The sequence below is a fragment of the Vombatus ursinus genome, unplaced genomic scaffold, assembly GCF_900497805.2.
Source record: "Vombatus ursinus unplaced genomic scaffold, bare-nosed wombat genome assembly UNPS02014785.1, whole genome shotgun sequence".
NCBI lineage: Eukaryota > Metazoa > Chordata > Mammalia > Diprotodontia > Vombatidae > Vombatus > Vombatus ursinus.
This window is the reverse complement of record NW_020954563.1, coordinates 15,443,627-15,469,684: the sequence shown is the minus strand read 5'-3', so window position 1 is coordinate 15,469,684 and position 26,058 is coordinate 15,443,627. Positions and strand designations below refer to the sequence as shown.

Here is a 26,058-nt window from a genome sequence, read left to right as displayed (position 1 = left end):
GGAGAAAAACCAAGAGCAGGGGTTGGGAAGGGGAGACAAGTGAGAAAAGGGGGACTACTGGGGAAGAAGGGACAAAGAATGAAGCCTCTTTGAAGTGAAAACAGGAAAGAGGGGAGACAGAATGCAGCAGACTTGTGGAGGGGGCAGGGAGCTAGGAGTCTGGGCTCCCAGGCCTCAGACTATAGGCGAGGAAACTGCATGCTTCCCCTGCCCACACTTACCATTCGAGGGTGCTGAGGTTGGAGGGGGACAAACTGGCCCAGTGGTGCCATGTGGGTGGCCTGGTGGGGGGGTCCTGGTGGTGGTGGGTGCAGGATATAATGGTCACTGGAGATGAGGGGGGGGAACGCCTGGTAGGAGACGGGGAGTTGTTGCATGGCACACGCCTGGATCAGCTGGAAGAGAAAAAGATAGATGGACAGATGCCTGGGCTATGTGAGGGCAAGGGCCCTCTTCTCAGAGCTCCATCCTAGGCTGGGCACAGTCTTCTCCTGCTAGTGGTAGTGGTTGGGGGGCTGGGAAAAGTGGAGGGGGAACAGGTTATATTACAGGATATATAGCTGGAAAAGTCCTGAACGACCATTTAATTTAACCCCCTCACGTTTTACTTAAGATACAAATAATTCACAGTATCAGTTAACACATATGGTTTTATCAATGAAAATTACACTAAAGATGAAGCATCATCATCCACCTTGCTCTGCACCCTGAGGACTACTGAGTCTTTCCATCTGCCCTGAAGCAAAACCCTCCAATGTGTAATGTTATCTCTCCTTATTATACTGTAAACTTCCTAAGCACCCGGGACTGTCTCAATTTTCCATCAGTATCCTCAGTGCTTAGCATAAGTAATCAATTGGTCCTTTTTCCTTCATTCATGAGAAACCTGAGGCCCAGGAGGAAATAGTTTGCCAAAGGTCATACAAAAGGTAGTAAAAATGCAATCTGAATTCAGGACCTCTGGTCTAAATGTAATGGTTTATCAAATAATGCTAGGTAGGCATCCATAGGGACTGCCTGTCACAGGAGTCAGAAGGTAGGCAGGTTTGATTTAGATGTCCCTTTTCTGAGCCCTCCCCAGGATGGGTGTGGAGCTACCACTTGTCCACAGGGAACACCCTGGAGCAGAAAAGACACAATGGGTTCATGAGAAGCAATGCACACATGTCAGAGAACCACAGAATATCAGAGGCGACTAAGGCAGGGAAGGACTCCTCCCTACAGCCTTCTCTTCTTGTCTGGACTCTGGCAAAAGCCATTTTTCACACACAATGCTTTAATCCCTCTCCTCTCACTTTTCCTCTGCAGTCTGGCCTCCAACCTCACTCAGCTCAAACTCAAGTTTTGGACAGATGTCCAAAGTTACCCATGATCTCAAAACCACCAAATCCAATGACCTCTTCCGAATCCTTATCCTTCTTGACCTCTCTACAGCCTTTGACACTGCTGCCCATCCCCTCCTCTCTCCCTACCTGTCTGCTGGCTCTTTCTCAGTCTCCTTTGCTGCACTTCCATCCATGTCATATGCACTGACAGTAGAGATCCCCCAAGGTGCTCTCCTGGGGCCTCTCTTCCTCTCTCTATACTCTATTGCCTGGTGATCTCTTTAGCACACACGAGTTCAACAATGGTCATCTCTATGCAGAAGATTTCTAGATCTATTTATTTGACCCTAAGCCCTCTCCTGCACTGCGGTCCTGCATCCTGAATTATCTACTGGACATTCTGAAAGTGAACCATCTCATGTACATGTTCCCTTTACAGTCACCACCCTCGTGTAGGCCCTCATTGCCTCTCACCTGGACCACGACAATCATCACCTCCTCATTTCCTTCCTACCTCAAGTCTCTCCTCCCGACTCTCAGTGCTCCCTCCCACAGCCGCCAAAGTGATTTTCATGAAGTGCTGATGTGACCGAGTGCCCCCTACCCTTGCGCAGTGAGCTCATCAGCTCCCTGTTATCTCCAGCTCCTCAGTTTGGTATTTAAAGCTCTTTACAACCTGGCTCCTTTTGACTTTTCTAGGCACCTTACTCTTAAGGCCAACTCCAATGGCCCACCTGCTGCTTCTCACACTGGTACCCTGTCTGACTTTGCATTCTCTGTCACCCATGCTGGAAGTTCTAGAGCCTCACCTCTGCATTGGCTGCCATTCAGTACTTGGTTCAAATGCCACTTTTACCAGGAGACCTTTGCTGGTCCCCTCAGCTGTTAGTACCTTTTCTAAGGTTACCTTGTATCTACTTCATATGTATCTTGTATACACACACATATACACGCATGCACGCACGCACACATGCTTATTACTCCCAAAAGAGTACGTCCAGTGCCTTTGCATAGTGGCTGGCAAACCGTAGGTGTTTAATCAATGCTTACTGATTAATTATGGAAAATCCACTGAGATAGCCGATTCTACTTTTGGACAATTCTCAGAAAGCTTTTCCTTAAATTGAGACGTCTCTACCTGCAACTTTTTTTTTGGGGGGGGGGGGGGTTTGTTTTTTGCTAGGCAATGGGGTTAAGTGACTTGCCCAGGGTCACACAGCTAGTAAGTGTCAAGTGTCTGAGGCTGGATTTGAACTCAGGTCCTCCTGGCTCCAGGGCCAGTGCTCTATCCACTGTGCCACCTAGCTGCCCTACCACCTGCAACTTTGTACCCACTGCTTTCAGTCCCCTTTGGCCTCAGGGGGTACAGCAACTCCCTCTTCCATGTAAGGGCCCTTCATGTTCTCCCTAAGCCTTCTCTTCTCCAAGCTAGGTGTGTCTAGTTCCTTCTACTAATCCTCATATGGCATGATCTTGAGACCCACATTATCCTGCCCCCCTTCTCTGGGTAGTCTTGATACTTTTGGACCACAATATATCAATGTCCTTTCTAAAATGTGGTGTCTCCAACTGAATACAACACTGCAGATTGGTCTGATCCTGGCAGAGGACAGGAGGGTTCTCATCTTCTCATTCAGGATGCTATACTCCTTTTTAATGCAAGATCTTATTAGCTTTGAGCTCAGAGTCCATGAAAACGCCCAGATCTTTGCCCCCTAACTACCACTTAGCTGTACTTTCCCCAACTCATACTTATGTAGGGGATTTTCTAAAACCCAGGTGTGAGACTCTGTAAATCCCTATCAAATTTCATCATTCATTGGACTGACTGCAGCCTGCCATTCTAGCCTGCCCTCACCATCATCTAATGTGTTAGCTGGCCCTCTCAACTTTGTCTCCTCTGTAAATTTGAAAAGCAGGGCAACCATGCCTTCATCCTAGTCACTGATGTAATACTAAGCAGAAGAGCAGCAACCCAGGAGAGATCCCTGGAGCAGTCTACCAGAGACCCCTTGCAGGCTGACATCTCTGGCATTTCACCAAGGATCGCTGCCCTAACATTCTCTCCCTGAACTTGGTACTAGGGATAGGGCTTGGTGAAGATGGGGCCACATGTCCTACACCATGTGCCACCAACCTCACTAGGGGCAAAGTACTGTTCCAATGAACCACTGAAGCTCTGAGATCCTGGGTGGAGGGAGGAGAGAAGGAGTAACGTGAGCCGAGAAGAACAGTGGCAGCCTCGGGCACTGAAGTCCTGGTAGCTTCTGGCTCTGCCTCCTGCTCCCCTCCATTCTGGCCAAGGTATGTTCCATCAGAGGATTCAGGGCTACAAAGCACCTTGAGGGAAGCAGTAAAGGTACTTTCTGGGCCTTAGCTTCCACTTTGTTAAAATGGAGAAACTGTCTTGCCCAAGTTCATTCAGGTAATAAGTGTCAAGAGTGAAGAGTCTAACTGGACTGGACTCTAAGCTGAGTCTCTTTCCCTTACGGAACAATGCTGCCAGCTGTAAAGTTCAACTCTCCCCTCCCCCCAAAGCCTGTGCCTCAATCAAGCTCTGAGAGTCCTGGTGGAACGGCCCTGGCCCAGAGCAGTGGTCACCTGTGAACTCCAAGGTCAAACCTTACAAAGACACAGCCAGGCACCCCTGCCCCCAGTCCCATCCCAGGGCCCTCCAGCTGCAGTCATATTCCTGTTCACTCACTGGGGGTGGGAGGCAGCAGAGGGGGTAGTGCTGCCCGCTGAACATCACGGAGCATGCTGGGAGCTGCTGCGTGTTGCACCCAGGGATATGCTGGCCTGTGTGGAGGGGGAAGCCTTGAGTCGTTACCGTGGTGACCGTGTAGGACAGAGGGACGGCCCCCTGGTGCACCTGAGAAAGGAAGACAACAAGAGGCACCTCTCAGGACATGCTTCCCCACACTGGCCGCTGCATTTTATAGCTGAGGCCTGACCAGGCAGGCTGAAGTGACTTGCCCCGTGGGAAGAAAGGATCTGAACACAGGTCAGCTGACTCCTGGTTCAGGACTCTTCCTTTTTCCTGGGACCATCTTCCCTGAAGATGCCAGGGTCTGAGGTAGGAGATGGTCCTGTCTTCTTAGGGGATGGGATGGGGACAATAGGGACCCTCCACTCCACCACTTGTCCCAGCCTACCTGCTCGTGGAGATCAACCATGAATGGGGTCTGCTGGGCAGCTGGGTGGAGCATTCGGGGTGATGTGCCGGCGAGGGCGAAGGTGCGAGGCTCCTCTATGGGGAGGTGCTGAGGCTGCAGCTGGGGGGGGAATGCCGTCGACAGGAAGCTTTCATCCTGGGTGAGGAAGCTGGGCAAAGGGCGATCACGTCGTCCCAACTGGCGCCGGGTGGGGGGGCTGCACCACAGAGACGAGGCCCTGGCTAGGACCACCTCATCTCCAGGGGAGGATGCCCAGGACAGGGGGATGGCGGTGGGTGGCTGAGGTGAACTAGGAGACTGCTTTCTTTCTTCCCTTAGATTCCTAAGGCCCCCCTCCTGTGGGGAGTGGGGGGCTGGCACCTTTTGGAATCTTTTCAGCAAACTCAAGGCAAGATAGAGCACTGAGGTCACTGACCCCACTGGGGGGACATTATAGATTCAGAGGATTTAGAGTTAGAAGGAAACTTGCAGATTCATTTGAAAGCAAACCCAGAGCAGGGCACTGGCTTTTCTAAGGCCACAAAGTGAGTCAAGGGCAGAGCTCTTTACTCCTGTGAAACCTGGGTGTCCTGCCTCCTCCTTCATAGGATTCGGAGCAGGCATATGCCTCAGAGATGACCTCTAAGATCCAAAGAGATTGGTGGCTTGCCTAGGGTCACAGAAGTACAAGAGCAGGATTTGAACCTGGGTCTTCTGACTCCAAATTCAATGATTTGATCACTACCCTGGGTCACTGTGAATTGGGAAGGCTTCCCTCTCCTCTTTCTGTGGTAAGAAGGGAGGCTCTTACCTTCGCCTGAGGAGTGCTGGGGTACTGCAAGGTCCCCCGGAGAATCGGTGCTGGTTGAAGGGGGCTGAGGGTGGCCGCCTATTCACTACCAGTTCCCATGGTCGCATTGGTGATGTCGGGAAGGTGGGGGAAAGAGCTGGACCTCAGTACTGGGGAAAGGGAAGGGCCAGATCTGCAGGAAGAAAGGAAGGAAGGAAGGAAGGAAGGAGAGAGATCAGGAGGAGCCCAGCTTGGGCTGCTGAGGCCAGAAGCAGCAGCTGCCCCAGCTTCAGTTGGTGCTCTGGGCACAGAAGCACAGACAGAGGAGTCTTCCCAGGATGCTTCTGGGTTAGAAATCTTCATAGCTCACAAGGAAAGCTGGATGGAGTCAGGAGGCCTAATTTCAAATCCCCGCTCTAGTACTGTCTAACTATGTGACCTTGGGTAACTCACTGCCTTCTTTGCACCTTCGTTTCTTTCTTTGTAAATTGGGGATAACACATACGGGACCTACCTCACAAAACTGTGATGAAGAAAGTGCTTTGGAAACCATAAGGCATTACAGAAATGGGTGCCATTACCATCCTTCTATGGGGAAGCTTAGCCAGAGGGAGGCTTTGGGCCCTACTTCAATCTCATCAGCACATTCACTGAGTCCTCCTAGTTGATTTATAAAGTGCTTCAGGGCTGAAACAGACCTTGAGGATCATCTAGTCCAAACCCCTTTTTTTTTCAAAAGGGGAAATCAAGGTCCAGAGAAGGGAGTGACCCATCCAAAGTCATGAAACTCTTAAGCAGCACAGCTCTGATTCAAAGCTAAGTCCTCTGAGATCCTTCTAACAGCCCTGTGAATGCTCCTTTGGGAAAACTGAGACTCAGGGGAGCGAAGATTTGCACAAATTCACACACACTAGAAAGATCAAATAAAAGGAACTAGAACTCGGATCTCCTCACTCTCTCAAGACGGCACAACTTCTGATAAAACAGCTCCCTACCACACCTGAATGACTTCTCTTTGTTTGGTCCCTGTTTCTTTTATTTGTTTGGGTATGCATTGTTTGTTACTAGCAGTAGCTTCAGAGCAGAACTGGCTCCACTTTTCGTTGTAACTCCAGCATAGCGCTATGTAGTACCTGCCTTGTACATAGTGGGTTGCTTAATAAATGTTGGTTGAATCCATAGTTAAAAAAATTCAGTCATTTTAATTGAATCCACAATATGGAGAGGGGCTGCTTGGGAGTCAGAAAAACCTATGCTCAAGTCCGATACATCCTGGCTAACCAGAAATGGAGCCCTGGAGGACTTAACCCTTTCATTTCTGGAACCCTTCCCCTTTCCCCAGGTGGTGAGGGCCTTAGTCCCATGCTACATATAAGCCCAGCTCCAGCCTGACTTCACTACCATCTCCTTGCAAGATTCCCTTGCTGTAAAAGGAGGGCCCTTCCAGTTCTGACATTCTATGATTCTGAAATCCAGACTATTTTCTCAGACCTCAGTCTCCTCCTTTATCAAATGGAGACAGAACTACTGGGAGAGCCAAAGAAGGTGGGAATGGGAAAGGGTTTGGGGAAATAGAGACGGTGCCAGTGGTGAGAAGGGAGGAGAGAGGCACTGCCATTCCTGGGGCAGTGGGCCTGGCTGGGCAGACTCCAGAGGTGTTATGAAGGAATAGGGCCTCTTCATATTACTGGGCCTGCAAGTCAACCAGCAAGTCCTGGGCTGGGAAGTGGGTGACCTGGGTTTGAATCCTACCTCTTTCCCCGACTTGCTGTATCACCTTGGGCAAGTACCTACCCTAAGTTTCCTTTGTAGAAGGAAGGGTTAGGCTTCATGGTCAGCAGTTCAATGACCACTTCTTTCCCAGTGCTATCTATTTTCCCTCCTGAAAGTCTGCTCTGGGCTTGGCTGTACTGTGGGGAAGCCAAGAAGGCTCTGTCCCAATGACTGTCCAGAAAATTCACCTGCCTGCCTTCCTAGCGGTCTCTGCACTAGTGAGAATGGGAGAGAAGGAGATGCAGTGGCATTAACAATCAAAGGCCTGGGGTCAAGTTAGAGCTCAATCCTGGCACTGTGTGACCTTGACATAAAAGTCACTTCTCAAGAGCCTGTTTCCTCCTTCATCAAATGGATGGTCTCTCTAAGACCTGACATTTCTGAGTTTTATGCCTTAATCTTAAGAGTCAGGAGATCTGAGTTTGAGTCCCAGATTTTATACTTCCTAGCCTCACTTTGGCTAAGCTGTAAAATGGGGCCAGTAATCCTTGAACTATCTAGCTTCAAAAGGGTCACTGGGAGAAAAGCCCTTTGTAAACCTTAAAATGCTATAGCACAGGGCACTGTAGACGCTATGACTGGACAGAAGAGACTGCTGAGTTCAGAGAAGCAAAGCAGAGTGGAACAACCACCCTTCCCTTCCCCGTCCTACAGGCCCACCAGGGATGGGATAGCTTAACTTAAGGACTAGCTGGCTGGGTCTGGGGCTGGGTATTGTGGGAATGTGGAAAGATTCAAGTGCTAGAATGGTGAAGGCTCTGAGGGCATGGGATGGAAGCCAGTCAACCCAACTCTGGGATAGAGGATCTGAGGATTTGAGGATTGGAAGATACTTAGAGACCATCTATACCAAAGGTGTCCAACTCCCTTTCAGCAAAACCAGATGAAAATGTCATTGGAAAATGTTTAACAAAATAAGTAAAACTATAATACAACATAATGAAGCCAGCAGGGACCCACAATCATCTCCAACACACATACATAAATAAATAAGGTCTGAGGTGAGGAGAAAAGAGGAAGGACCCCTCCTCCTCCTCAACAGGGTGGGAAAAGTATACCTTAGTCTTAGGCCTTAGAGAGCTTCCAAGGCTTTTTTCCAAAGCTGAATCTGACTTGGCTGTCCTGGTCTGGGGCAGGGAGGTCAAACTCAAATAGAAAAGAACCACTAATCTGTACATTAGGATCCCTGGTGCCTTCATACGACTTAGTTTTAATATGTAGTCCTATGTGTTAATGTATTTTTATTTTGTTAAATATTTCCCAATTATAGTTTAATCTGGTTTGAGTGCAGGCCCCATTTCTTATCTGCACCAAGGCCCTCATTCTGCAGATGAAGGAGACTGAAGGAGGGCAAATTAATGGCCATTTTGCTTTGCCTTAGGTAGCAGTGGCAAACTCAGAGCTCGGACATACTTCACTCAACTATTCCCTTGCTCCTGTCAACAACACAAGTGCCCCAGGCTAGAAATACAAATGGCTTCAGACTAGACTTTAATCCAACCATGGCAGAGTGAGGGAGGGAGAAGGTGGCAGAGGGAAGCCCTGAGTCATCTGGGGACACCTGAAGAAATGTGTCTACCCCAGCAGCCTCCCCATCAGCAACAGGAATTTTAGGTTCCTGGGCAAGAGGGGTTGTTAGGGTGACCCAGGAGAGCAGTTTCTAAATGTTTCTTTGGGACAACCTCTGGGGCCCATATAACCTATCCTGATCATTAGAGGTACAAAAGCTGATTGGACTGAAAAACGGGCAGAAGATAGCCGCTGAGTTAATAGGCGTTTAATGAGATCCAAAGAAATGAGCCCGGGAAGCTATTGCTTCTGCCCAGGGCAAAATGTTCCCACTGGGTTGAGTGAAGGAGTCACTCCTCTTTGCTCTCCACCTCAGACCCTACGTGTGTGTGTGTGTGTGTGTGTTAATGTATGTGTGAGGGCGCTGACTGTTAGAGTTGTAAGAGTCCTTAGGAATCATCTGATGTAATCCCCTGCCAATGTCATGGGAGGACCTGAACCCAGATCTCTCAACTCCCAAGGCAGTTCTTTTCACAGGGGCTATATTCCCTCTTTGCACCAACAGGGGAGTGCTTCCTCCTAGGAAAAGGGCCATGTCTTTTATTCATTTAAGAATCAACAGGCATCTATTATACATTTGCCATATGCCAGGTACTATGGTATGTGCCAGGAATACACAAACCCTTGTCCTCAGCATTTACATTTTCTGGGGATCAAAGACAAATGAATAAATTAAAAGTAAATACAAAAGACTTCTGGGGGGGGGCTGGGAGAGGTACAGGAGGAGGAACTAGTAACTGGGAAGATCAAGAAAAGCTTTACAAGCTGAGCCTGGGAGGAATCTACTGGTTTAAGAGGCCGAGATGAAGAGTGAGGTGCTTCTAGGTATGAGAAGACAGCGATGCGAGATGCAACGCTGGATGGCAGAGCACATGAGACATGAGCATGGAAAGATAAGCTCCATGGTCTGAAATGCCAAATGGATGTGTTCATATTTGAGGGAATAAGTAAGAAGGGAAATAAATGAAGTTTTCTGAGCAGGGGCAGGAGATGGTCAGATCTTTGTTTTAGGAATGATAAAACTGTCAACTGTATGAAAGATTAATTGGAGAGGGGAGGAAACTACAGGCATCAAGACCAATTATTGCAATAGTCCAGGTAAGAGGTGATGAGAGTTTCAACTATGAGTCCAGGTCATGTAAGTGAAGAGAAGGGGATGGTTTTCTAAGCCACTGGTTAAAAGTGAGTTGACAACATGTTTGGAACCAGGGGCTCCTGGTACCAATATCTCACCAATGTCAAATGAAACCTGAATTCCAATGTCCCCAGGGAGATTTCCCTCCTGCAAGTGCTATCTTTGCCTCCAAACTGAAGACCTACAATTTGGCCATGAACCAGTAAGTGGAAAATATACTAGACCTGGGGAGTTAGAAGACCTAGCTAGGTTCATGTCCCAGCTCTAGCACTTCTGAGGAGTTGTGAGACTTGTGCAAGTGCCTTTTCCCTGTAGCTCGGCTGCCTTGTCTATAAAATAAATTGTTGAATTTAATTGAACATGGCTGGTGGGGCTCCGTGATCACAGAGGTGCCTTCAGTTCTGATCTGTGAGTCAGCGGCAGAGCCCAGGTCTCCTGACTCCAAGGTATAACTTTGAGCTCTTGAAGGCAAGACTTTATTAGGTGCTTGGGTTCAGTCATTCATACAACCACCACTGTTTAGCGGGAAGAGAGAGAAGATAAAGTAGTCAGAGTCTAAAAGGGAATGGTTACAGAAATCAAGGGAGTAGGAGTAGAGTAGCCAGGAGGAGGGGTGATTGACAAGGTCAAATACTGTATAAAGTCAAGGAGAATGAAGACTGAAGAGTGGCTAAATCTAATGAACGGATGATCTTTCATACTGTACGGTGAGAGGTTGGAGTTAAAACAGTGGAGAGGAAGTGGGGGCACTGAGCAGTGGTTACTTTCTGTGAGAATCTGACAGCAAAAGAGAATATAAGACAATAGCATGAGGGGATGGTAGGGTCAAGGGAAAAATTTTTAACAATAGGGTAGAAGTGGCAAGTTTGTAGGCAGTTCCAGCAGCCAGGAGATAAGGAGAAATTGAAGATAAGAGTGGAAAAGAATGGCAGAGGGGGATGATCCCAGAGACTGGAAGGACTGAGCTGGAGGGCACAAAGTAGAGGCTTAGCTTGGAAATTAGACATTACTCTCTCTTTCTTAACTCTTTCCCAGAGCCTAAAGCAAAAAAAAGGAAGGGGCAGCTGAAGATGTAGGAGGTTCTAGGAGTAGCTAGGTGGCACAGCAGATGGAGTACCAGGAGCCAGGAAGACCAGAGTTCAAATCTGGCCTCAGACATTTCCTAGCAGTGTGACCCTAGGTAAGTCACTAAACTTTTGTTTGCCTTTTTCTTCATCTCTACAATAGGGTTGTAATAATAGCACCTATCTCCCAGGGTTGTCGGGAGAATCAGTTGAGACTAGAGTGCTTATCATAGCACCAGGGGCATAGTAAGTGCTACACAGATGTTAGCTGTTATTACTCTGAGTTAGGGAATCTAGGAGGGGAGAGTGATAAGTATGGATGGCTTTGGTTGTTGTGAAGGTGGCCTGGACAAGAGAGGAAAAAGATCCAGCATCCCCACTGTAGGGAGCGCAAAAGTCAACCAGGGAATAAAAAGAATGCTGTATAGCAGCTGTGGTCTGGAGATTAGAGAACACAAGTTTGTTGTGGGAATTTGTCAGCAGAGCTGGGACTAACTCCATTAGCATCCAGCACCTCAGGAGTAGGTGACAAAAAGGTGGGGACACAGTGTTATGGACTGGCAGAGCCTGAAAGGCAAAAGGCCAAGAGGGCAAATGACTCAAAGGTAGGAGACTGCACTAAATTTAGTGGAGGAAGCCACCTGAAGGCAAAAAAACTGGGACCGGAATCCTCACTTTTATTTCTTAGCTGTATGACAATGGCTAAGAAACCTTAGCTTAGTGCCTTTCTTCTGAAACTACCTCTAATTCATCCTGTCTCTATCTTATTTGTACATAATTGTTGTTGCATGTTGTCTGTGAGTTTGAGACTGACAGGGACTGGGTTTGTTTTTTTTTTTTTTTTTTTGCCTTTCTTTGTATCCTCAGTGATTAGCACAGTGTCTGACACACAGTAGGAGCCTAACAAATCCTAGCTGACTGGCTCAACACCTCTTTTCTCTGAACCTCACCTTCCTCATCTGTCAAATGGGGATAATCATATATTTATACCACCAAACTCACAGTGCTGCCATGATGAAAGCACTTAGTAAAAAGTGCACCAGAAATGGGAGCCAGGCCTAATGTCTATTTCTAAATCCTCTCTGCTTTTTATTCACACTCAACCAACCTTCACCCCATGGCAACCAGGCTGGGGGAGGGAAAAGAAAGCTCAGAGAAAAGAAATCCACAGATAATAAGAATGCTATTTTACCCAATGATTTTTCTTCCTCCTTCTCCCACACTTTTCCTTGTGGCCTTGGCCTAGGAGTCAGACTCCCAAACTAGTAGTCCTGGCTCTGCCCCTGACTCACAGATCATCAGAGGGGGAAAGGCCTTCAAATATCAGGAGATCCAACCCTCTCATTTTGCAGAGGAAACTAAAAGCCCAAGTATGGAAGGGAATTGTCCAAGGTCACACAGTGACAAATTGAGGTCTTCTGACTCCAAGTCCAAAGCTTTATTCACCAAACTGTGATGCCTCATGGAGTGACATTGGAAAAATCAGTCCATCAGTCACTGGACATTTTTTAAGTGCCTAGTAGGTAGCAGGCACCTGGTTAAGTGGATACAAAGAAGAACAAAAAGTTTCTGCCCTCAGGGAGCTTACAATTTAATGGGAGAAAAAATATGTAGACAACTATATACAAACAAGATACATACACTATATAGGATAAATGGGGGGAGGCGAGTCTCAGACAGAAGGCACTAAAATTAAGGACTAGCAACGACTCTTTGCCAAAGGTAGAACATTAGTTGAGATTTGAAGGAAGCCAGGAGGTGAAGATGAGGAGGGAGAGTGCTCTAGGAATGGGGGACAGATGCAAAAATGCTTGGGAGTCGGAGACAGAAGTGTCTCATTTCAGGAACAAGGAAATCGCTTCTCCTTTTGAAACCTAAGCCTCCCTCCTCTTTAAAAGTCAAGGGGATGGGACAGAGTCTTTAAGAAACCAAATGTTGAGAACTAAAAGACAAAAGCCACCTTCAAATCAATAAAGCAAAGACAGATTGTTCTTTCACCTAGGGCTGTGGAACAGGAAAAAGAGCGCCAAGCTCTGGTCTTGTCTGATTGAGTGTTTAGGCAGGCTAGACTAGATACAGAAAGACTCAAGCAAGGAGTGGTCAGAGCACCGACTGGCTCTGAGGGTCGGTTGACCTGGGTTTAATTTCCTACATGTGAGACCTTGGGCAAGTTACCTGGCCTCTGTGGGCCTCGGTTTCCTCATCTGTAAAATGAAGGGAGTTGGCCAGATGGCCTTTGAGGTCCCTTTCTGCTCAGACCTATGACCCTGTCATTGGGTTCTGTGAAGACCCTGCCCAGTCCTCTAAATGGGTAACAGAAATACCAGGGAGTTTTCATCTTCTACTTTCTCACAACAAACCTGGAAAAGATTTGGGAAATGTGCTCTTCCCATCACATAGGTGCCGGAACTGAGGCGAAAGTCACAGAAAGGAGCGGTACCAGAGACTAGATCCCAGGTCTCCTGACTTCTCTAGTTCACAGAATGTGAAAGACCTGGGAAACCATCTTTTTGAAGATGAGGAACCTGAGGCTCCGATGAGGGAAATGATTTGCTTAAGTAACATTATTACTAGTTGCTAAGGGGCAGAGCCAGGGCTAGTGACTCTCAGTACTCTTCCCAAAACAAAGGCAAATGGAGACTTGTCAGTGTTTCCATCCAGAGCAGGACAAGAAAACCCAGTCCACATAATTTCCTGAAGCGGCTGAGCAGCAGCCTGGACCCTCTGGAAGAACGATGCAAGCCACTTGTAGCCCAGAACCCTGTGGCTCCTGTGCTGGGAAATCAGGACTCCTGAGGGTCAATCACTAGCATGACTGTCTCTATGGTATGATGCAGTCGGAGTCTAACCACCTGCGTTTCAGCCAAAGTTCTGGCACTGACTCACTTGTTTTACCCTGGACATTCAAACACTCCCCAAACCTCAGTTTCCTCCTCTATAAAATGGACCTCACAATATTCAGTCTTCTAACCAGGCTTTTAGGCAGCATGAGTTGCTGATGGAAATCAGTAGACATGGACTGAACTAACAGCTCTCCCTGTCACACCAACTGTGTATGTGGGGGGGGGGGGGGGGGCCGGCAAGGCCAGAGAGTCTCAAGTAGGACTAGAAGAGACCCTTCCTTCTCTGGGCCTCAGTTTCCTCCACAGCAAAACCAGGGGGATGGTATATGGAAGAGTTTTGAAATCCCTCCCACTTCTGACATTTTGTGGATTCAAGAAAAAGGAAGCTATGTATCCCAGTTACTGACTCACAGAATTTCATTCTGGAAGAACTTTAGGAAATTTAATGCTAACATGAAGGCAGGCCAGAAATCTCCTCTCCAACATCCCAATCTAGCCTTTAAATCAACACTTCCAAGATGGGAAGGAATCCCTATTCCAAATTCTTTTAATGCAGTCTAAACCTGTCTTCCTCCTCATAGTCTCCTCCCAAGCTGATCCTGATTCTGACCCACGGGGGGCCAAATACTTAAAGCCGGCCATCAAAGCCCATACATACTGAATGTGGAAGCCACAAAGTGGGGTCTGCCGAAGGGGATTATTTATAACCCAGCTAGAAGTTCTTCCAGTTCAGCTGGGAATTTCTCCCTATAGGGTTCTTGATATCACAGAGTGAATCTAAACACCAACTCTGCCAAAGTTGAGAGAAAAGAACGCCTATTTATGCAGCCTTTCAAAGCTCACACTAGGCTTTTCTTTAGATTAGCAGGATAAAGGAGGTAATGCAAGCATTATTCCCATATTTCAAATGAGAAAACTAAGACCAAGAGAGGGAAAGGAACTTGCCTAAGGTCACACAGCGTTAGTGGCAGGGGTCAGCACTGGACCCAGGTCTCTTGCCTCCCCCAGTCCAACACTCCTTCTACCGAATTGTAAAGTGGACTCGGGATCAAAGTAAGAGACAGAAGGAGTCGGGGTGCTTGGGGGTCCCTACTTTCTCTCCCCAAACTCAGGCCTCCTAATTCTCCGATATTAACGACCTCCACCCCAACCCCCCGGGCTTCGGGGGGCACAGATGGGGGTGTCGGGGAAGGGTGGCAATCCAAACCACCTTCCCGGAGGAAGCGGCTCTCACCAGCCCCCAGGGAGGCCACCCGGAGCCCAAGCCTTTGTGCTAAGGGCCAGGCAGAGCCCAGCGCCTCGGGGCGGGGAGGAGAAGGGGTAGCAAAGGCGCCCTGGGGGTCGGGCCGGGTGAGGGAGCTGTGGCTTTAAGAGCCGCGGCTCGAAGACCATGTGCTCGGCGTCAAACAAAAGCAACAAACAAAGGAGCGGGAGGCGGCGGCGGCTGCGTTCCGGACGGTTACATTTCCTCACACACCACGGGGGAGGGGGCTAAAGGGGGAGGGGGAGAACGCCCCCAACACCCCCTCAGTGCCCAGCTCCAGGGGCCAGAGTGATCACGGTTTTCCCACCTAGCCTAGATTCTGCCAGGGTCGTTAGGGAAGGGAGGAAGGGAGAGGATCAAGCGGGGATTCCCTCCCTCCCCCCCACCCCGGATGGGACCAACTTTGACTCTCCGGCCTTACCCCCCCACCCCCCGCCCGCGACCCGCAGCGCATCTGGAATTAACCCCTAAAAGGCCAACCCACTATGCCCCCTTCTGCCCCAGGGCAAGGGCTCTAGGGGGCTGGGGCTCCAGGGGCTGGGGGAATTGGGCAGTAGGTGGAGGTGAAGAAGCGGGCGAGCTCACTCACCTGCGGAGCGCAGAGACCAAGTGAGGCGAGGCGAAGTGGCCGTTCAGCCTCCCGGCTGCAGCCCCGGGGCCGCTTCCCTTTGTTCCCGAGCCTGGACGGCTGGATCCGGCCCGAGAGCGGAGCGAGGCTGGGGGCGCAGCTCGGCCCCTTTAAGAACCCCCGCCCTGCGGAACAATGTCTACCGCCCTCCCCTCACCCCTCACCCCCGCCCCCCCGCCGGGCTTCTTCCGGCGACTCTTTGTTTTCTCCTCCGACCGCGTAGCCCCCCTCTCCCCCCCCACCCCGAGCTAGCCCGGGGCTGGGGCTGGGGGGCAGCGGGCCGCGGGCTGATCCCCAGCCGGGGCCGCCGCCACCGCCGCCTCCTGATCCCTGTTCCGGGGTAACTGGCCCTTTAAGAACTGTCCGCGGCGGCGGCAGCGGGGGGATGGAACGAACCAAACATTTGATTCACAACATTCGGGGGCCGCGAGAGCAGCGGCGGGAGCGCGCGCCAAGGCTCTCGGGGGAGGGGAGAGGGGAGGGACACGGGAGCGCGCCAGGATCTAAGACTTCCCCCTCCTGCTCCGCCCCTCCCACTGTGTGGGAGGGCTCAGGACCCCTCCCCCTCCTCACGGAGCACGTGATTCCTGGGCCCGCCATTTTGGGCAGGGGGAGTTTTTTTTGCATTCCCCCCCCAGTTTCTTCCTTCTCCCCACTTATCTTGCCCGTACACAAGTGAGCCAGAACGTACTGATTATTCGGCGGTTTGCATTGAGCAACTACTGGATCTAGAGCTGGAAAAGGTTGGACTACATTTAGGAACCATCAAATGTAACTTATTTTACAGAGTGGGGAAACTGAGGCCTGGAGAACCGAGATAAAGAAATAAATTGCTCGAGGTCACACAAGTCAGTGGGAGCGCTGGGCTTTAATGCAATTCATCAAATGTTTTAAAGCACCTACTGGCTGTAAGTTGGGGCTCATTCTAATAAAAATCTAAGCTTTGCCTGAAGGGTTAAGTGAAGGGGAGAGGGGAGCAACCATTTTGGGCTGGGTAAATCATGGGGGGGGTGGGAGATTAAATTATGGTACCCTTTTCTTGCAAGCCCTGGTTGTTGTCTGTGGAGCCCTCCAGAGCAAAGGTTCTTTCATAAGCCCAGTGCTTAAAAGGAGGGGCACTGAACGAATTTCAATAGCTCTAATTAATAGAGAGCTGAAAGACACCTCAGAGGCCTCCTAGTCCAACTCCTTCGTTTTACAAACGAGGAAACTGATGCCCAGAGAATTTAAGTGACTTAAATTTACTTGCCCACCGCCTCCCACTCCAGAGCAAGGTCTCTTTCCACTTTACATGCTTCAGTGCCCTTTGAAGTGCTTTGGAAAGAATCCTGATTACTTATTATCTGGGGAAGTCACTCTGGGTCCATCCTTGCGTGCAAAATTTGCTGTGTGGATTAGGTGATTTCTGAGGCTCCTTCAAGTTAAGCTATAAAAAGGTCAAGTCACTGGTTCTATCATGTAATTTATAGAGTCCCTTCCAGCTATAACAACCTATAGTCCTTTGACGCTTACACCTTATTGCCATACAACACCCCCGTGGAAGGCAATATCAGGGAACAGGCTCATGAGAGAACTTCCCAGCGGTCACAGTATGTGCCTGTAACCGAAGAAGGGACAGGATTTTCTCTTAGGTCAGCTAGACAACTGACCTCGGTAGGACCCAGGTGTTGCCCAGTAGGGAGTGGAAACTCCAAAAGCCAAGTGGCCTGGAAGGACCAGGTCTAGCGATGACGTCACCGTGGGCTTCGCTGCACCGCGATGACGTCAGGTTCTCAAACCCAGAGTTACTCCTCCACGGTTTAGTGTTTACAGCAGGGCCCCTTTAAGAAAAAGAACCTGGTGCGCGGCCAATGAGAGGCTCCAGATGCAAATTAGCTAACGTCTACCTACTGCGGATTGGCGGTACCCGAGGATTAGGTCACAATCCCATCTTCCCTCTCCTTTCCCTCCTCCCCCTACCCCCGGTTTATAGTGGGCGAATCCAACGGCGAAGAGGAGGAGCCGAGAAAACTTTGTGAGCTGATGTCCCAGGCAGAGGCGCGGGGGACTGCGCCCAGCCCAGCGAGGTAGAAGCGTGCTTGCTTCGCTCCTCTCCTCCCGGAGGAGCTTCCGTGCACCTGGTGCGGTCACTCGTGGAAGGGAGCTTAGAGACTGTCTAGTCCAAGCCACAAATTTTTACAATGAAAAGAAACCGAGGTCCGGAGAGAAGGGGTGGGTGCCAGACCCCCAACTGGAACTCAGCGGTCCTAACGCCCATCTGTCCTGTCCAGGAGCTTTCTCTGGGGAGTGGAGCTGGCCTGTGGCCATAAGCCTTGGCGTTGTCCCCAGTTCCCAGAGCATATGTAGGAACATGAAGCTTTCAGAGCAACCCCTCCCCTCTGCACCTGCCAGTCCTACTCATGGCTTCCCAGGCCATAATTGGTGAAAAAACCGGCCCTAATCATGCCCAGCCCAGCCTCCTCCGTCCTCACTTTAAGGATAAAGGATTTGGAGTCTCGAATCTCACTAACCGGTAGTGGCAGAGCGACCTGACGAGTGACCTTGGGACAACAAATGAGAGGGGTTGGTGGTTCACCATCCCCTACCTCTGGATATTTTATGCCTTAAGGTCCCTCCCATTTTTTGATATTCTAGGTTCTGAGGCTGCTCTGACCTCTGACTTTCTGTGTTCTACGTTCTGATGTCCCTTCCAAGTCCTGCTTTTTCTGTGTTCTAGGATCTGACGTCTTTTCTTATTCTATCTAGCTCTGACATTCTACGTCCCACTCAAGACCAACCTACATCACTGATGCATTGCTTCTGCAAATCTAAAGGACAGGGCCTAGCCCAGTGATTTCATTGGCATGTAAAACTCGCTTTACCAATGCAGGTCCAGCACCCTAGTCTGGTCTTAGTCTTAGTGTTAGTTGCCTAGAGCACTGAGAGATTAGGTGACTTTGCCCAAGGTCACACAGCCAGGATGTGCTGGGACTTGAATGGAAGGGCTTCCTTGGCTCAAGACCTAGTCATTATCCCCTTTCCCATACGGGCTTTCTACATGTATATATTTAAGATATGTGCTTCAATCTTAACATTTTTTGTACTCTCCACAATCTGCCCCTTCCCTACCTAGCCAGCCTCAATTTTGCTTCTCTTTAAATTACATGGTATACTCCAGGGGCCTGGAAGTGAGGGCCTAGGCTCAGTGTACTCTAAGGGCCCTTCCAACTAAAGATAGGAGGAACTGGAACGCAGCTCAGCTGAGGGGATTCACAGAAATGACAAATGACTGGATCTGATCTCACAGCCATCACTACTGCTTACTCCCACACTGGTATGTGCTGTGTGGGAGTCCCAGAACAGCCAAACTTTGAGTCTTAATGAGGACAGACACCCATGAATAGCCACCTGATGATATCATACCCTGGGGATGGCACAGGGGAAGGGGAGACCACCCTATTGAACCTCCCAGCCCTTTCTATTCTCTCCTGTGGTCATGCCAGGTCATACAGCCTGGCTTACTACATGCATATGTTCTAACACTGACCATACCAAGGCTGGACCATCCCAGTCCATCTTGTGGCTATATTACCCCCTTCCTGGCGCCCTAAATGCCTGTGTGGGACCACTATAATCCATCAACCCCCCCCCCCAGTACTCCTGCAGGGGTGAGAGATATTGAGGGAACTTGGCTCTGTAGCACCTAGGAGCACAAGAACTCCAGCTGGGAGGCACCATGGAAGTTATTCAGTATAATTCCCTCATTTTACAAAATGGAGAACTCAGGACCAGAGAGAAAATCAGATTGGGCTTTAAATCCAAGGACCATCCAGCCACTAGTACCAGCATTCATTTTATAGATGAGATTAGTGAGGCAGGTCTAGAGAAAGGATCCTCCATGGTGTCAGGCACGGGAGCTTTATCAACACTTGGAAAGTTCCAGGAGGACCTTCTGTACGTTTTTTATGTGGTAAAGTCCCTTCCAGGTTTGGTATTCTACACAGCATTCTAAGGTTCCTTCCAGCTCTGACAGGTCCTGCCAGCTCTAACATCCCATAAGCTATGAGTTGGTACTTGCTTCCCCCACTCTGACCTCCGACCGGTTTCACTAGCCACAATCTTAGGGTCTTATCTGAGCTCGCTTTACTACCAGTGTGCATCATCACCCACCCTAAACACAAAGAGAAACCTCCTGTGTTACCTGGTATTCGGGAAAACCAGACGTTCTGGAGAGACTATTGCCACTATTCAGTGTATGAGTTATTTGTTTGTTTGTTTTTTTTGATGGGGGGCAGGGAAGAGGAAGGAAGGATGCAGGGGAGGAACAGCAAGAGCCCAGTCTGGTGTTGGAAGGAGCTAGCCTCTACCAAGTGCACCTTGCAAGGACAGGAAGTCTGGGTGCTTGCAGAGGCCAGCAGCAAGCTCGAGTTCCTGCTTTTGAATCACATCTGGTTAGTCTCCTCGCCCCCAAAAAGCTGCTCACAGCCAGGGTGGGGATTGGAGGGAGGTCACCTCCCCAGCAGCACTGACTCCACTGGACCCATAAAACATCTTTCTTCCAGGGCCCTTCACCCTCACCCCTCCACAGGCAATATCCCCTCCATTTTCTCAGGAGGGGAGCTGCTGCCCAGAGGGGTTAAGTAATTGGCAGAATCCACACAGCACAACCTGGCCAGGAGTAGTCCTGGAGACAACATCTATAAAGCACTCTGCAAACCTTAAAGTGCTATGTAAATGCTAGCTATTGTCCCCTGGGGAGCTCAGATTAGCCTTACAGGACAGGATGGGAAAGCATGTTATATGAGTATATATTTTTGAGAGATCTGGGTTAGCCTGGGGAAGACAAGGTTGAGGGGAGATGTGATTCCTTTCTTCAAGAATTTGAAGGGCTGTCACTGGGAAGAGAAATTAAGCTTGTTTCACTAGGCCTTGAAGGACAGAACCAGTAATAACAAATAGAAAAGTTGTATAGACTGATTTTGGCTCAAAGTAAGGAACAATGTCTGAATAGAGCTGTGCAAATATGGAATGGGTTGCCCAAGGAGGTAATGAGTTTCTTAAAACAGGAAGTTGGATGATTGCTTCACAGGAATGTTGTAGAAGGAGTTTCTCTTTAGGTCTGGGTTGGATCTCTGAAGACCCTTCCAACTCTGATTCTGTGACATTCAGTGGAAGAGCGTGTGCTTGCTGGGTGGTGACAGCAGAAGGGTGGCTGGGGAAACACTTCTCTAGGGTCTAGGACCTTCTCTTTCAAGGCTCCATCCCCCATCCCCCATCCCCCAACTCTCTTCCATCGAGAATAACTTGGAGAGTTTCTTGGCTCTCCGATTAGGTCTGGAGTCTATGCATCAGTGTGTATGTATGTATATCTATATCTATCTATCTATCTATCGGCATTTGTGTCTAAAGTTCATACTGCCTGGCTTCTTAAAGGAAGGGACATCTGAACTTCAACCGGAAGGTAACCAACCTGAGGTTCCAAGAGGTGGAGGGAGATGAGTACAGAGAGCATTCCAGGCACAGGGACAGCCTTTGCAAAGGCAGGAAGGCAGGAGATGTAATGTCCTGAAGGGGCAACAGCTAGTAGAACATATACACAGATGCAATCATAAGCATGGGGACAGACACGATATACACAAGATGAATAAAAAGTGATTTTTGAGAGAGGTACTAACACCTGGGAGAAATCAGAAAAGACTTCTTGAAGGAGGTGATGTTTGTGCTGAGCCTTAAAGGGAGCCAGTGCCTCACTGGTGGGCTAGCATTTGAAGCCCTTCACAATCTGATGCCACCCTACTTTTCCAGCCTTATCTCATGCAATGCTCACTCAAACCAAAGGGCTCACAGCCCACCTTTCACAACATATCCTACAGCTCAAGGGTCACCTCCTTCAAAAGACTGTTCCTGATCCCCTTGGTTGTTAGTGCCAACCTCTCAAATCACTTTATATTTATTTCTCTGTGAACATGTTGTATCTGCCCATTAGAATGTAAACTCTGAGGGCAGGGTCTCTTGTTTTTGTATCCTCTGTGCACAAAGTAGGTGCCCTGTACAAAATAGGAGCTTAATACATGTTTATCAATTGATGTGTCTGTGCTACAGAGCAGGCTCTCCTGAAATGTTTGGATGTTTGATGTTCCCTCCAAATTCCTTTTTTTTTTGCCAGTTTATTCCATGATCATATTTATAAGACTGTAGGTTTTAGGGTTGCAAAGGATTTCAGAAATTGTGTGTGGGGCAGCTAGGTGGCACAGTGGATAGAGCTGTGTGACCTTGGGCAAGTCACTTAACCCCATTGCCTAGCCCCCAGAAAAGGGGAAAAAAAAGTTGTCTGTTCCAATCTTTAATTGAAAACCTCCAGTGGCAGAAAACTCATTACTTTTCAAGGCAGCCCATTCCATTACTGGATAGCTCAGATTGCTGGGAAATTCTCATGTTGCTCCTGGGGTGTCTAAGTCTTCCTTGGAGATCCCATGTTGGTGATAGTACTGGTGACACTCTGTTTTTTTCGTCCCTTCAGTGCTTGTAGGGAATGTTCAGGAAGCATAGCTCCATTTATGGGGAGAAAAAAAAATGAGGCATAGAAATGTATACTAGAAAAAGTCCTGAATTTAAAGTCAGATGATATGAGTTCAAGTCCTAGCTCAGCTACTTATTAGCCATATGATTTTGCGTAAGTCTTTGTATTTCTCTGGCATTGCTTCTTATCCGTGTCTCATTTCTGCTTGAAGTAAAATTTGCCTTGGCTTCACAATATCACTTCTGCCTGCTAGCTCATAGCTGGTGCTTTATAGGTATCTGCCAGGATTGACTGTATCTCTGAGGGAAATAGCAAGACTTTAGGGACTGTGTGCTCCAGGGAAAAGGATACAATGCATCCCTAAGGATCATTTATCCCAGGAGTGGAAAGATGGTGGCTCTTTGGGGATTGTCTATCCCCGGAGAAAATTTCTGACAGACTTCTCTGTTCAAGGAAGAGGGCTGCAGTGAACTCTTAGGAAATATTTCTCTGAGGAGAGGGAGAGTGGGTCCTCAGGGACCATCTGTCCCAAAGAGGATAGATAGCCTTTTAAGATCTATCTGCTCCAGGAGAATAAAATAGTGGACCATTACGAAAAACCATTCTGCTCTAAAAAATCTCACGAGTGCAATGGGGCCCTTATTTGACATGTGGGGTGTGGGGCTGAAGCAATCATACATTCTTAATCATAGAATTTAGAGCTGGAAGGAGTCTTGGGCGAGATTAGCTAGTCCAAACCCCTTATTTTACAAAGGAGAGAACTGAGAGGGGTAATGAGTAGCATAGCTAGAATTTGTACCCAGATCCTCTGACTCCCCAGTCCACACACCAAGCAACCTCGCTGCAAATTCATGGGGGACTTCGTTCCCTCAGCTCAAAACCTCTCAGGGCTCTGACACTCAGGAAGGACTTCAGGGTTAGAAATGATCTCTAGCACCCTATGCTTTTCAGTAATTTCTCCCACCCTTCACCCCACGCAGGGCCCTTCTGCACAGCATTCCTGAAAGGAGGACATCCAGCCTCTGCGGGAGGAGAATGGACAGTCTCTCAGTCACCCCCTTTGGACAGCGCTATATCTTAGGAAATTCTTCCTCCTATGGAGCTAAAATCCACCTCTCTGATTCCCCCCGCCCCCCCCCACCTTGCTCCAAGTCCTCCCAGGGAAGATCAGTGCAAACCTTAAAAAAACGCAAGAATAAAACACGTCCCTTCCCCACCCCACTTCTGCCTCAGTGTTTAAATAGTTTTTCCCAAGCTTTATTATCTCTATTTTACAAAAGTGGAATCTCAAGACCAGGGTCTCAGAGCTGGTTAGGCGCAGACCCGGGTCTCCAACTCAGCTGAGTTTTTGAACTCCGAGTTCCGAGAGCTTGGGGGTGGGGAGAGGAGTCCAATTAGTCAGGACAGCGCTCAGCCCGCGACCGCGGTGCGGCGTCCGCTCTCAGCGTAGCCCGAGTTTCTTGGTAGCGCAACGTGCTGCTACGAGCGGTGCATGCTGGGACTTGTAGTCCGTTAGATGGTGGAGTTGGTGGGAGGCACGCCTCCTTCGCCAAGCTCTGTTGTCCCAGCTCAGGCTGCAGCAAGTGGTCTCGCGGGGAGGCCAGAGGCTGCGAGTCCGCGGGTAAGGGAAAGCGTCCTGAGTCAGGAAGGGGGAGGAGGGGCGGACTCGGAAATCCGAGCTCCCAGCGGAGCTTCCTCGCTCGGCTCAACTAGGGAAGTTCGCATCCGGCCTAAGTGCCCGGACCACGCTACTCGTCCGACACTGAACTTAGGCAGTGCTCTGTACTGGAAAGGGCTCAGGATTTGCAATCAGAAGAACATGGTTCGAATCCTGCCTCTGCTACTTACTTTATGTGACCTTGGGCAAGTCATTTAACTATGTCTCAGTTTGCTTATCTATAAAATGAGGACATTGGACTAGATGATTCCTAAGAGGCGTTCCAGCTCTAAATCTCATAGAGTCCGCAGCCCAGCGAGAGGGCTCAGGTGCGGGAGTACGGCGAAGGGGGCGGCGCTACGGCAACGAATGGGAGGACGATCCCCTCCCCCGCCCCGAGAAAGGGAGACCCAGCTGTCTTCCTGCCCCCAAGGCGAAGCTCCCAGCCCAAGCCGGAGTCTCCCCCGGCCACCGATCGGAGGGGGCCGCACCCACAGGCTCACTGGAGATGTCGTACTGGGGGGCCCCAAGGGCACCAGAGCCCTTGAAGGGCTCAGCATCCCTTCTGTATGCCCGGGGGCACGGGGATACAGCGCGCACCCTCCTCTTGATCCTTACGTAACCATCCATCCTGTCGGTCTGGTAGTCCCCGGAGCCTCACAGCGGGCCCTGCTTTTAGCTAACTTCTCTTCCCCCCCCCCCACAAGGAACCCCTTCCACCGCTGGCTCCCCCAGAACAGAGCAGAGCTGACCCCCAACCCCCACTCTCGGTCCCCAGGAGCTCCCTCCGCTTCCACGCCTTCCCAGCCTGGGGCCCCAAGACCAAGCGGCCACTCCCCCTCCCCGCTGACCCGTCGACCTCGTGTGTCCAGGACCCCAGGACTTAGCGTTCCTTCCCCAGCTCTTCACCTCCTGCAGCAGCCCAAGGCTCAACCCCCTTTCCTGCATGGTCCTGGGGTCTAGGTGGGCGAGGGCGCCTGCGGGAGACTCAGCTTCTGGAGGGAGAGACAGAGGTACGGCCACCTTCCCTTCTTCCTTCTCCCCAGTGCCAGGAGGAGAGACAGCCGGTCCTGGAGCATGGGTGCACCGGGTTCCCGGAGCTGCAGCTCCCGAGGCGCACGGGGCAGGGTCTGGGCGCAGAGCTCCCCGCCCCCCCCCCCCCCCCCGGCGCACGGAGGCCAGGCTGGGGCGCCTTACCTGCCTCGGCTGTGGGCACCAGCTGCACGGATTCTCCGGCCCCCAGTGCGTCCCTGGGGCTGTGTGCTCGCGGCCGCTGCGCCCCCGAGTCCCGGTTCCTCTCTGGCCCGCGCGCCACCGCGCGCTCAGTCTCTCGTCATGTTGCCTCGGCAGCCCTGTTGCCAGCCACCCCCCCCGCCCCCTTTCCCCGGCAGCCCGCTACCTGCCTCCCTCCCCCCCTCCGGCCGCCGCCTAGTGGAACGGTCCGCGGACCTCACCATCTGCTCCTCGAAGCGCGGGGCCCCGGCTCCTGCTGCGCAGCCCCCTCAATCCCACCCCGTGCTCCCTACAGAGTGGAACGGTCTGTGGGCCTCACCGTCTGCGCCCCCTGGGAGAAGGAGCGGGGCAGGGGAGGTCAAAAAGATGTTGCTCTTAGTCTCCTGCAAACCTCTCCCCACTTCACTCCCTCGGCCCCGACGCTGCCTGGATACAACTACAGAGGTCCACCCCAAGAGGGTTGGGTTGGGCTGGGGAAAGGGCAAGTGCCAAGGGCATCGGTGTAGTACCAGCGATAGGGGCTAGGTAGGACGAGACAGTAGGCATTGGGAACCTGCTTTAGAAGCAGAAGTGGCCCAGCGCCTTCAGGGGTACATTTTACATTTTAGGGCTAGCACTGACCTTCGCAATACCTTAGATAGGGATCAGGTCAAGGCTGGCCAGTGTGGCCAGGAATTGGGTATAGAGAAGCAAGTGTGGATCAAGAGCAGTAATGGTAGGGGTAGACATTACACGACCATAGTCTTAGAAATTATGTAACTGCTCGCTTTAAAGACGAGAAAACGGGTTCAGAGAGGTACTGTGACCTGCTTAGAGTCACACAGCAAGTTAGTGGAAGAGTTTGGGTTTGGACCAAATTCTTTTGACCTCAAATCCAGGGCCGTTTTGGGGAAACTCCTGAAACTGTATCTTTCACTTTCCCCATCACCACAGGAGAAGGCAACAGACCGCAGTCACTCGTCCAGGTGAGCACAAGGGCTCTAAACAGTTTTCCCCACCACAGCCCTCCTTGTTTCCAATTTAGGGGCTGGCCCTTCGTCAGTCCCAGCACTCAGATCCCATCTTCCTTCCGCCCATTTCAAGGGCAGACTCCTCTTTACAGAGGCCCGGTTCCCAGTCAAGC

At 50.2% G+C, this 26,058-nt stretch overlaps 1 protein-coding gene across 4 annotated transcripts in view; it reads right to left on the bottom strand.

Moving 5' to 3' along the window:
• RNF44 (ring finger protein 44) overlaps positions 1-24,965 on the bottom strand; it is a 31,020-nt gene extending 6,055 nt beyond the window's left edge. The window contains exons 1-5 of one of the 4 annotated variants that reach the window (XM_027867168.1): positions 24,900-24,965; positions 5,292-5,463; positions 4,481-4,697; positions 4,030-4,197; positions 222-395 (exon numbers count right to left, since the gene is read on the bottom strand). In XM_027867168.1, coding sequence (XP_027722969.1) covers positions 222-395; positions 4,030-4,197; positions 4,481-4,697; positions 5,292-5,398 — 666 coding nt within the window. In that variant the 5' untranslated portion in view covers positions 5,399-5,463; positions 24,900-24,965. Of the gene's footprint in view, positions 1-221; positions 396-4,029; positions 4,198-4,480; positions 4,698-5,291; positions 5,464-15,507; positions 15,612-24,899 lie in introns of those variants that run through there. The other 3 variants (XM_027867167.1, XM_027867169.1, XM_027867170.1) reach the window with 3 other exon arrangements.
• Positions 24,966-26,058: the final 1,093 nt, after the last annotated feature.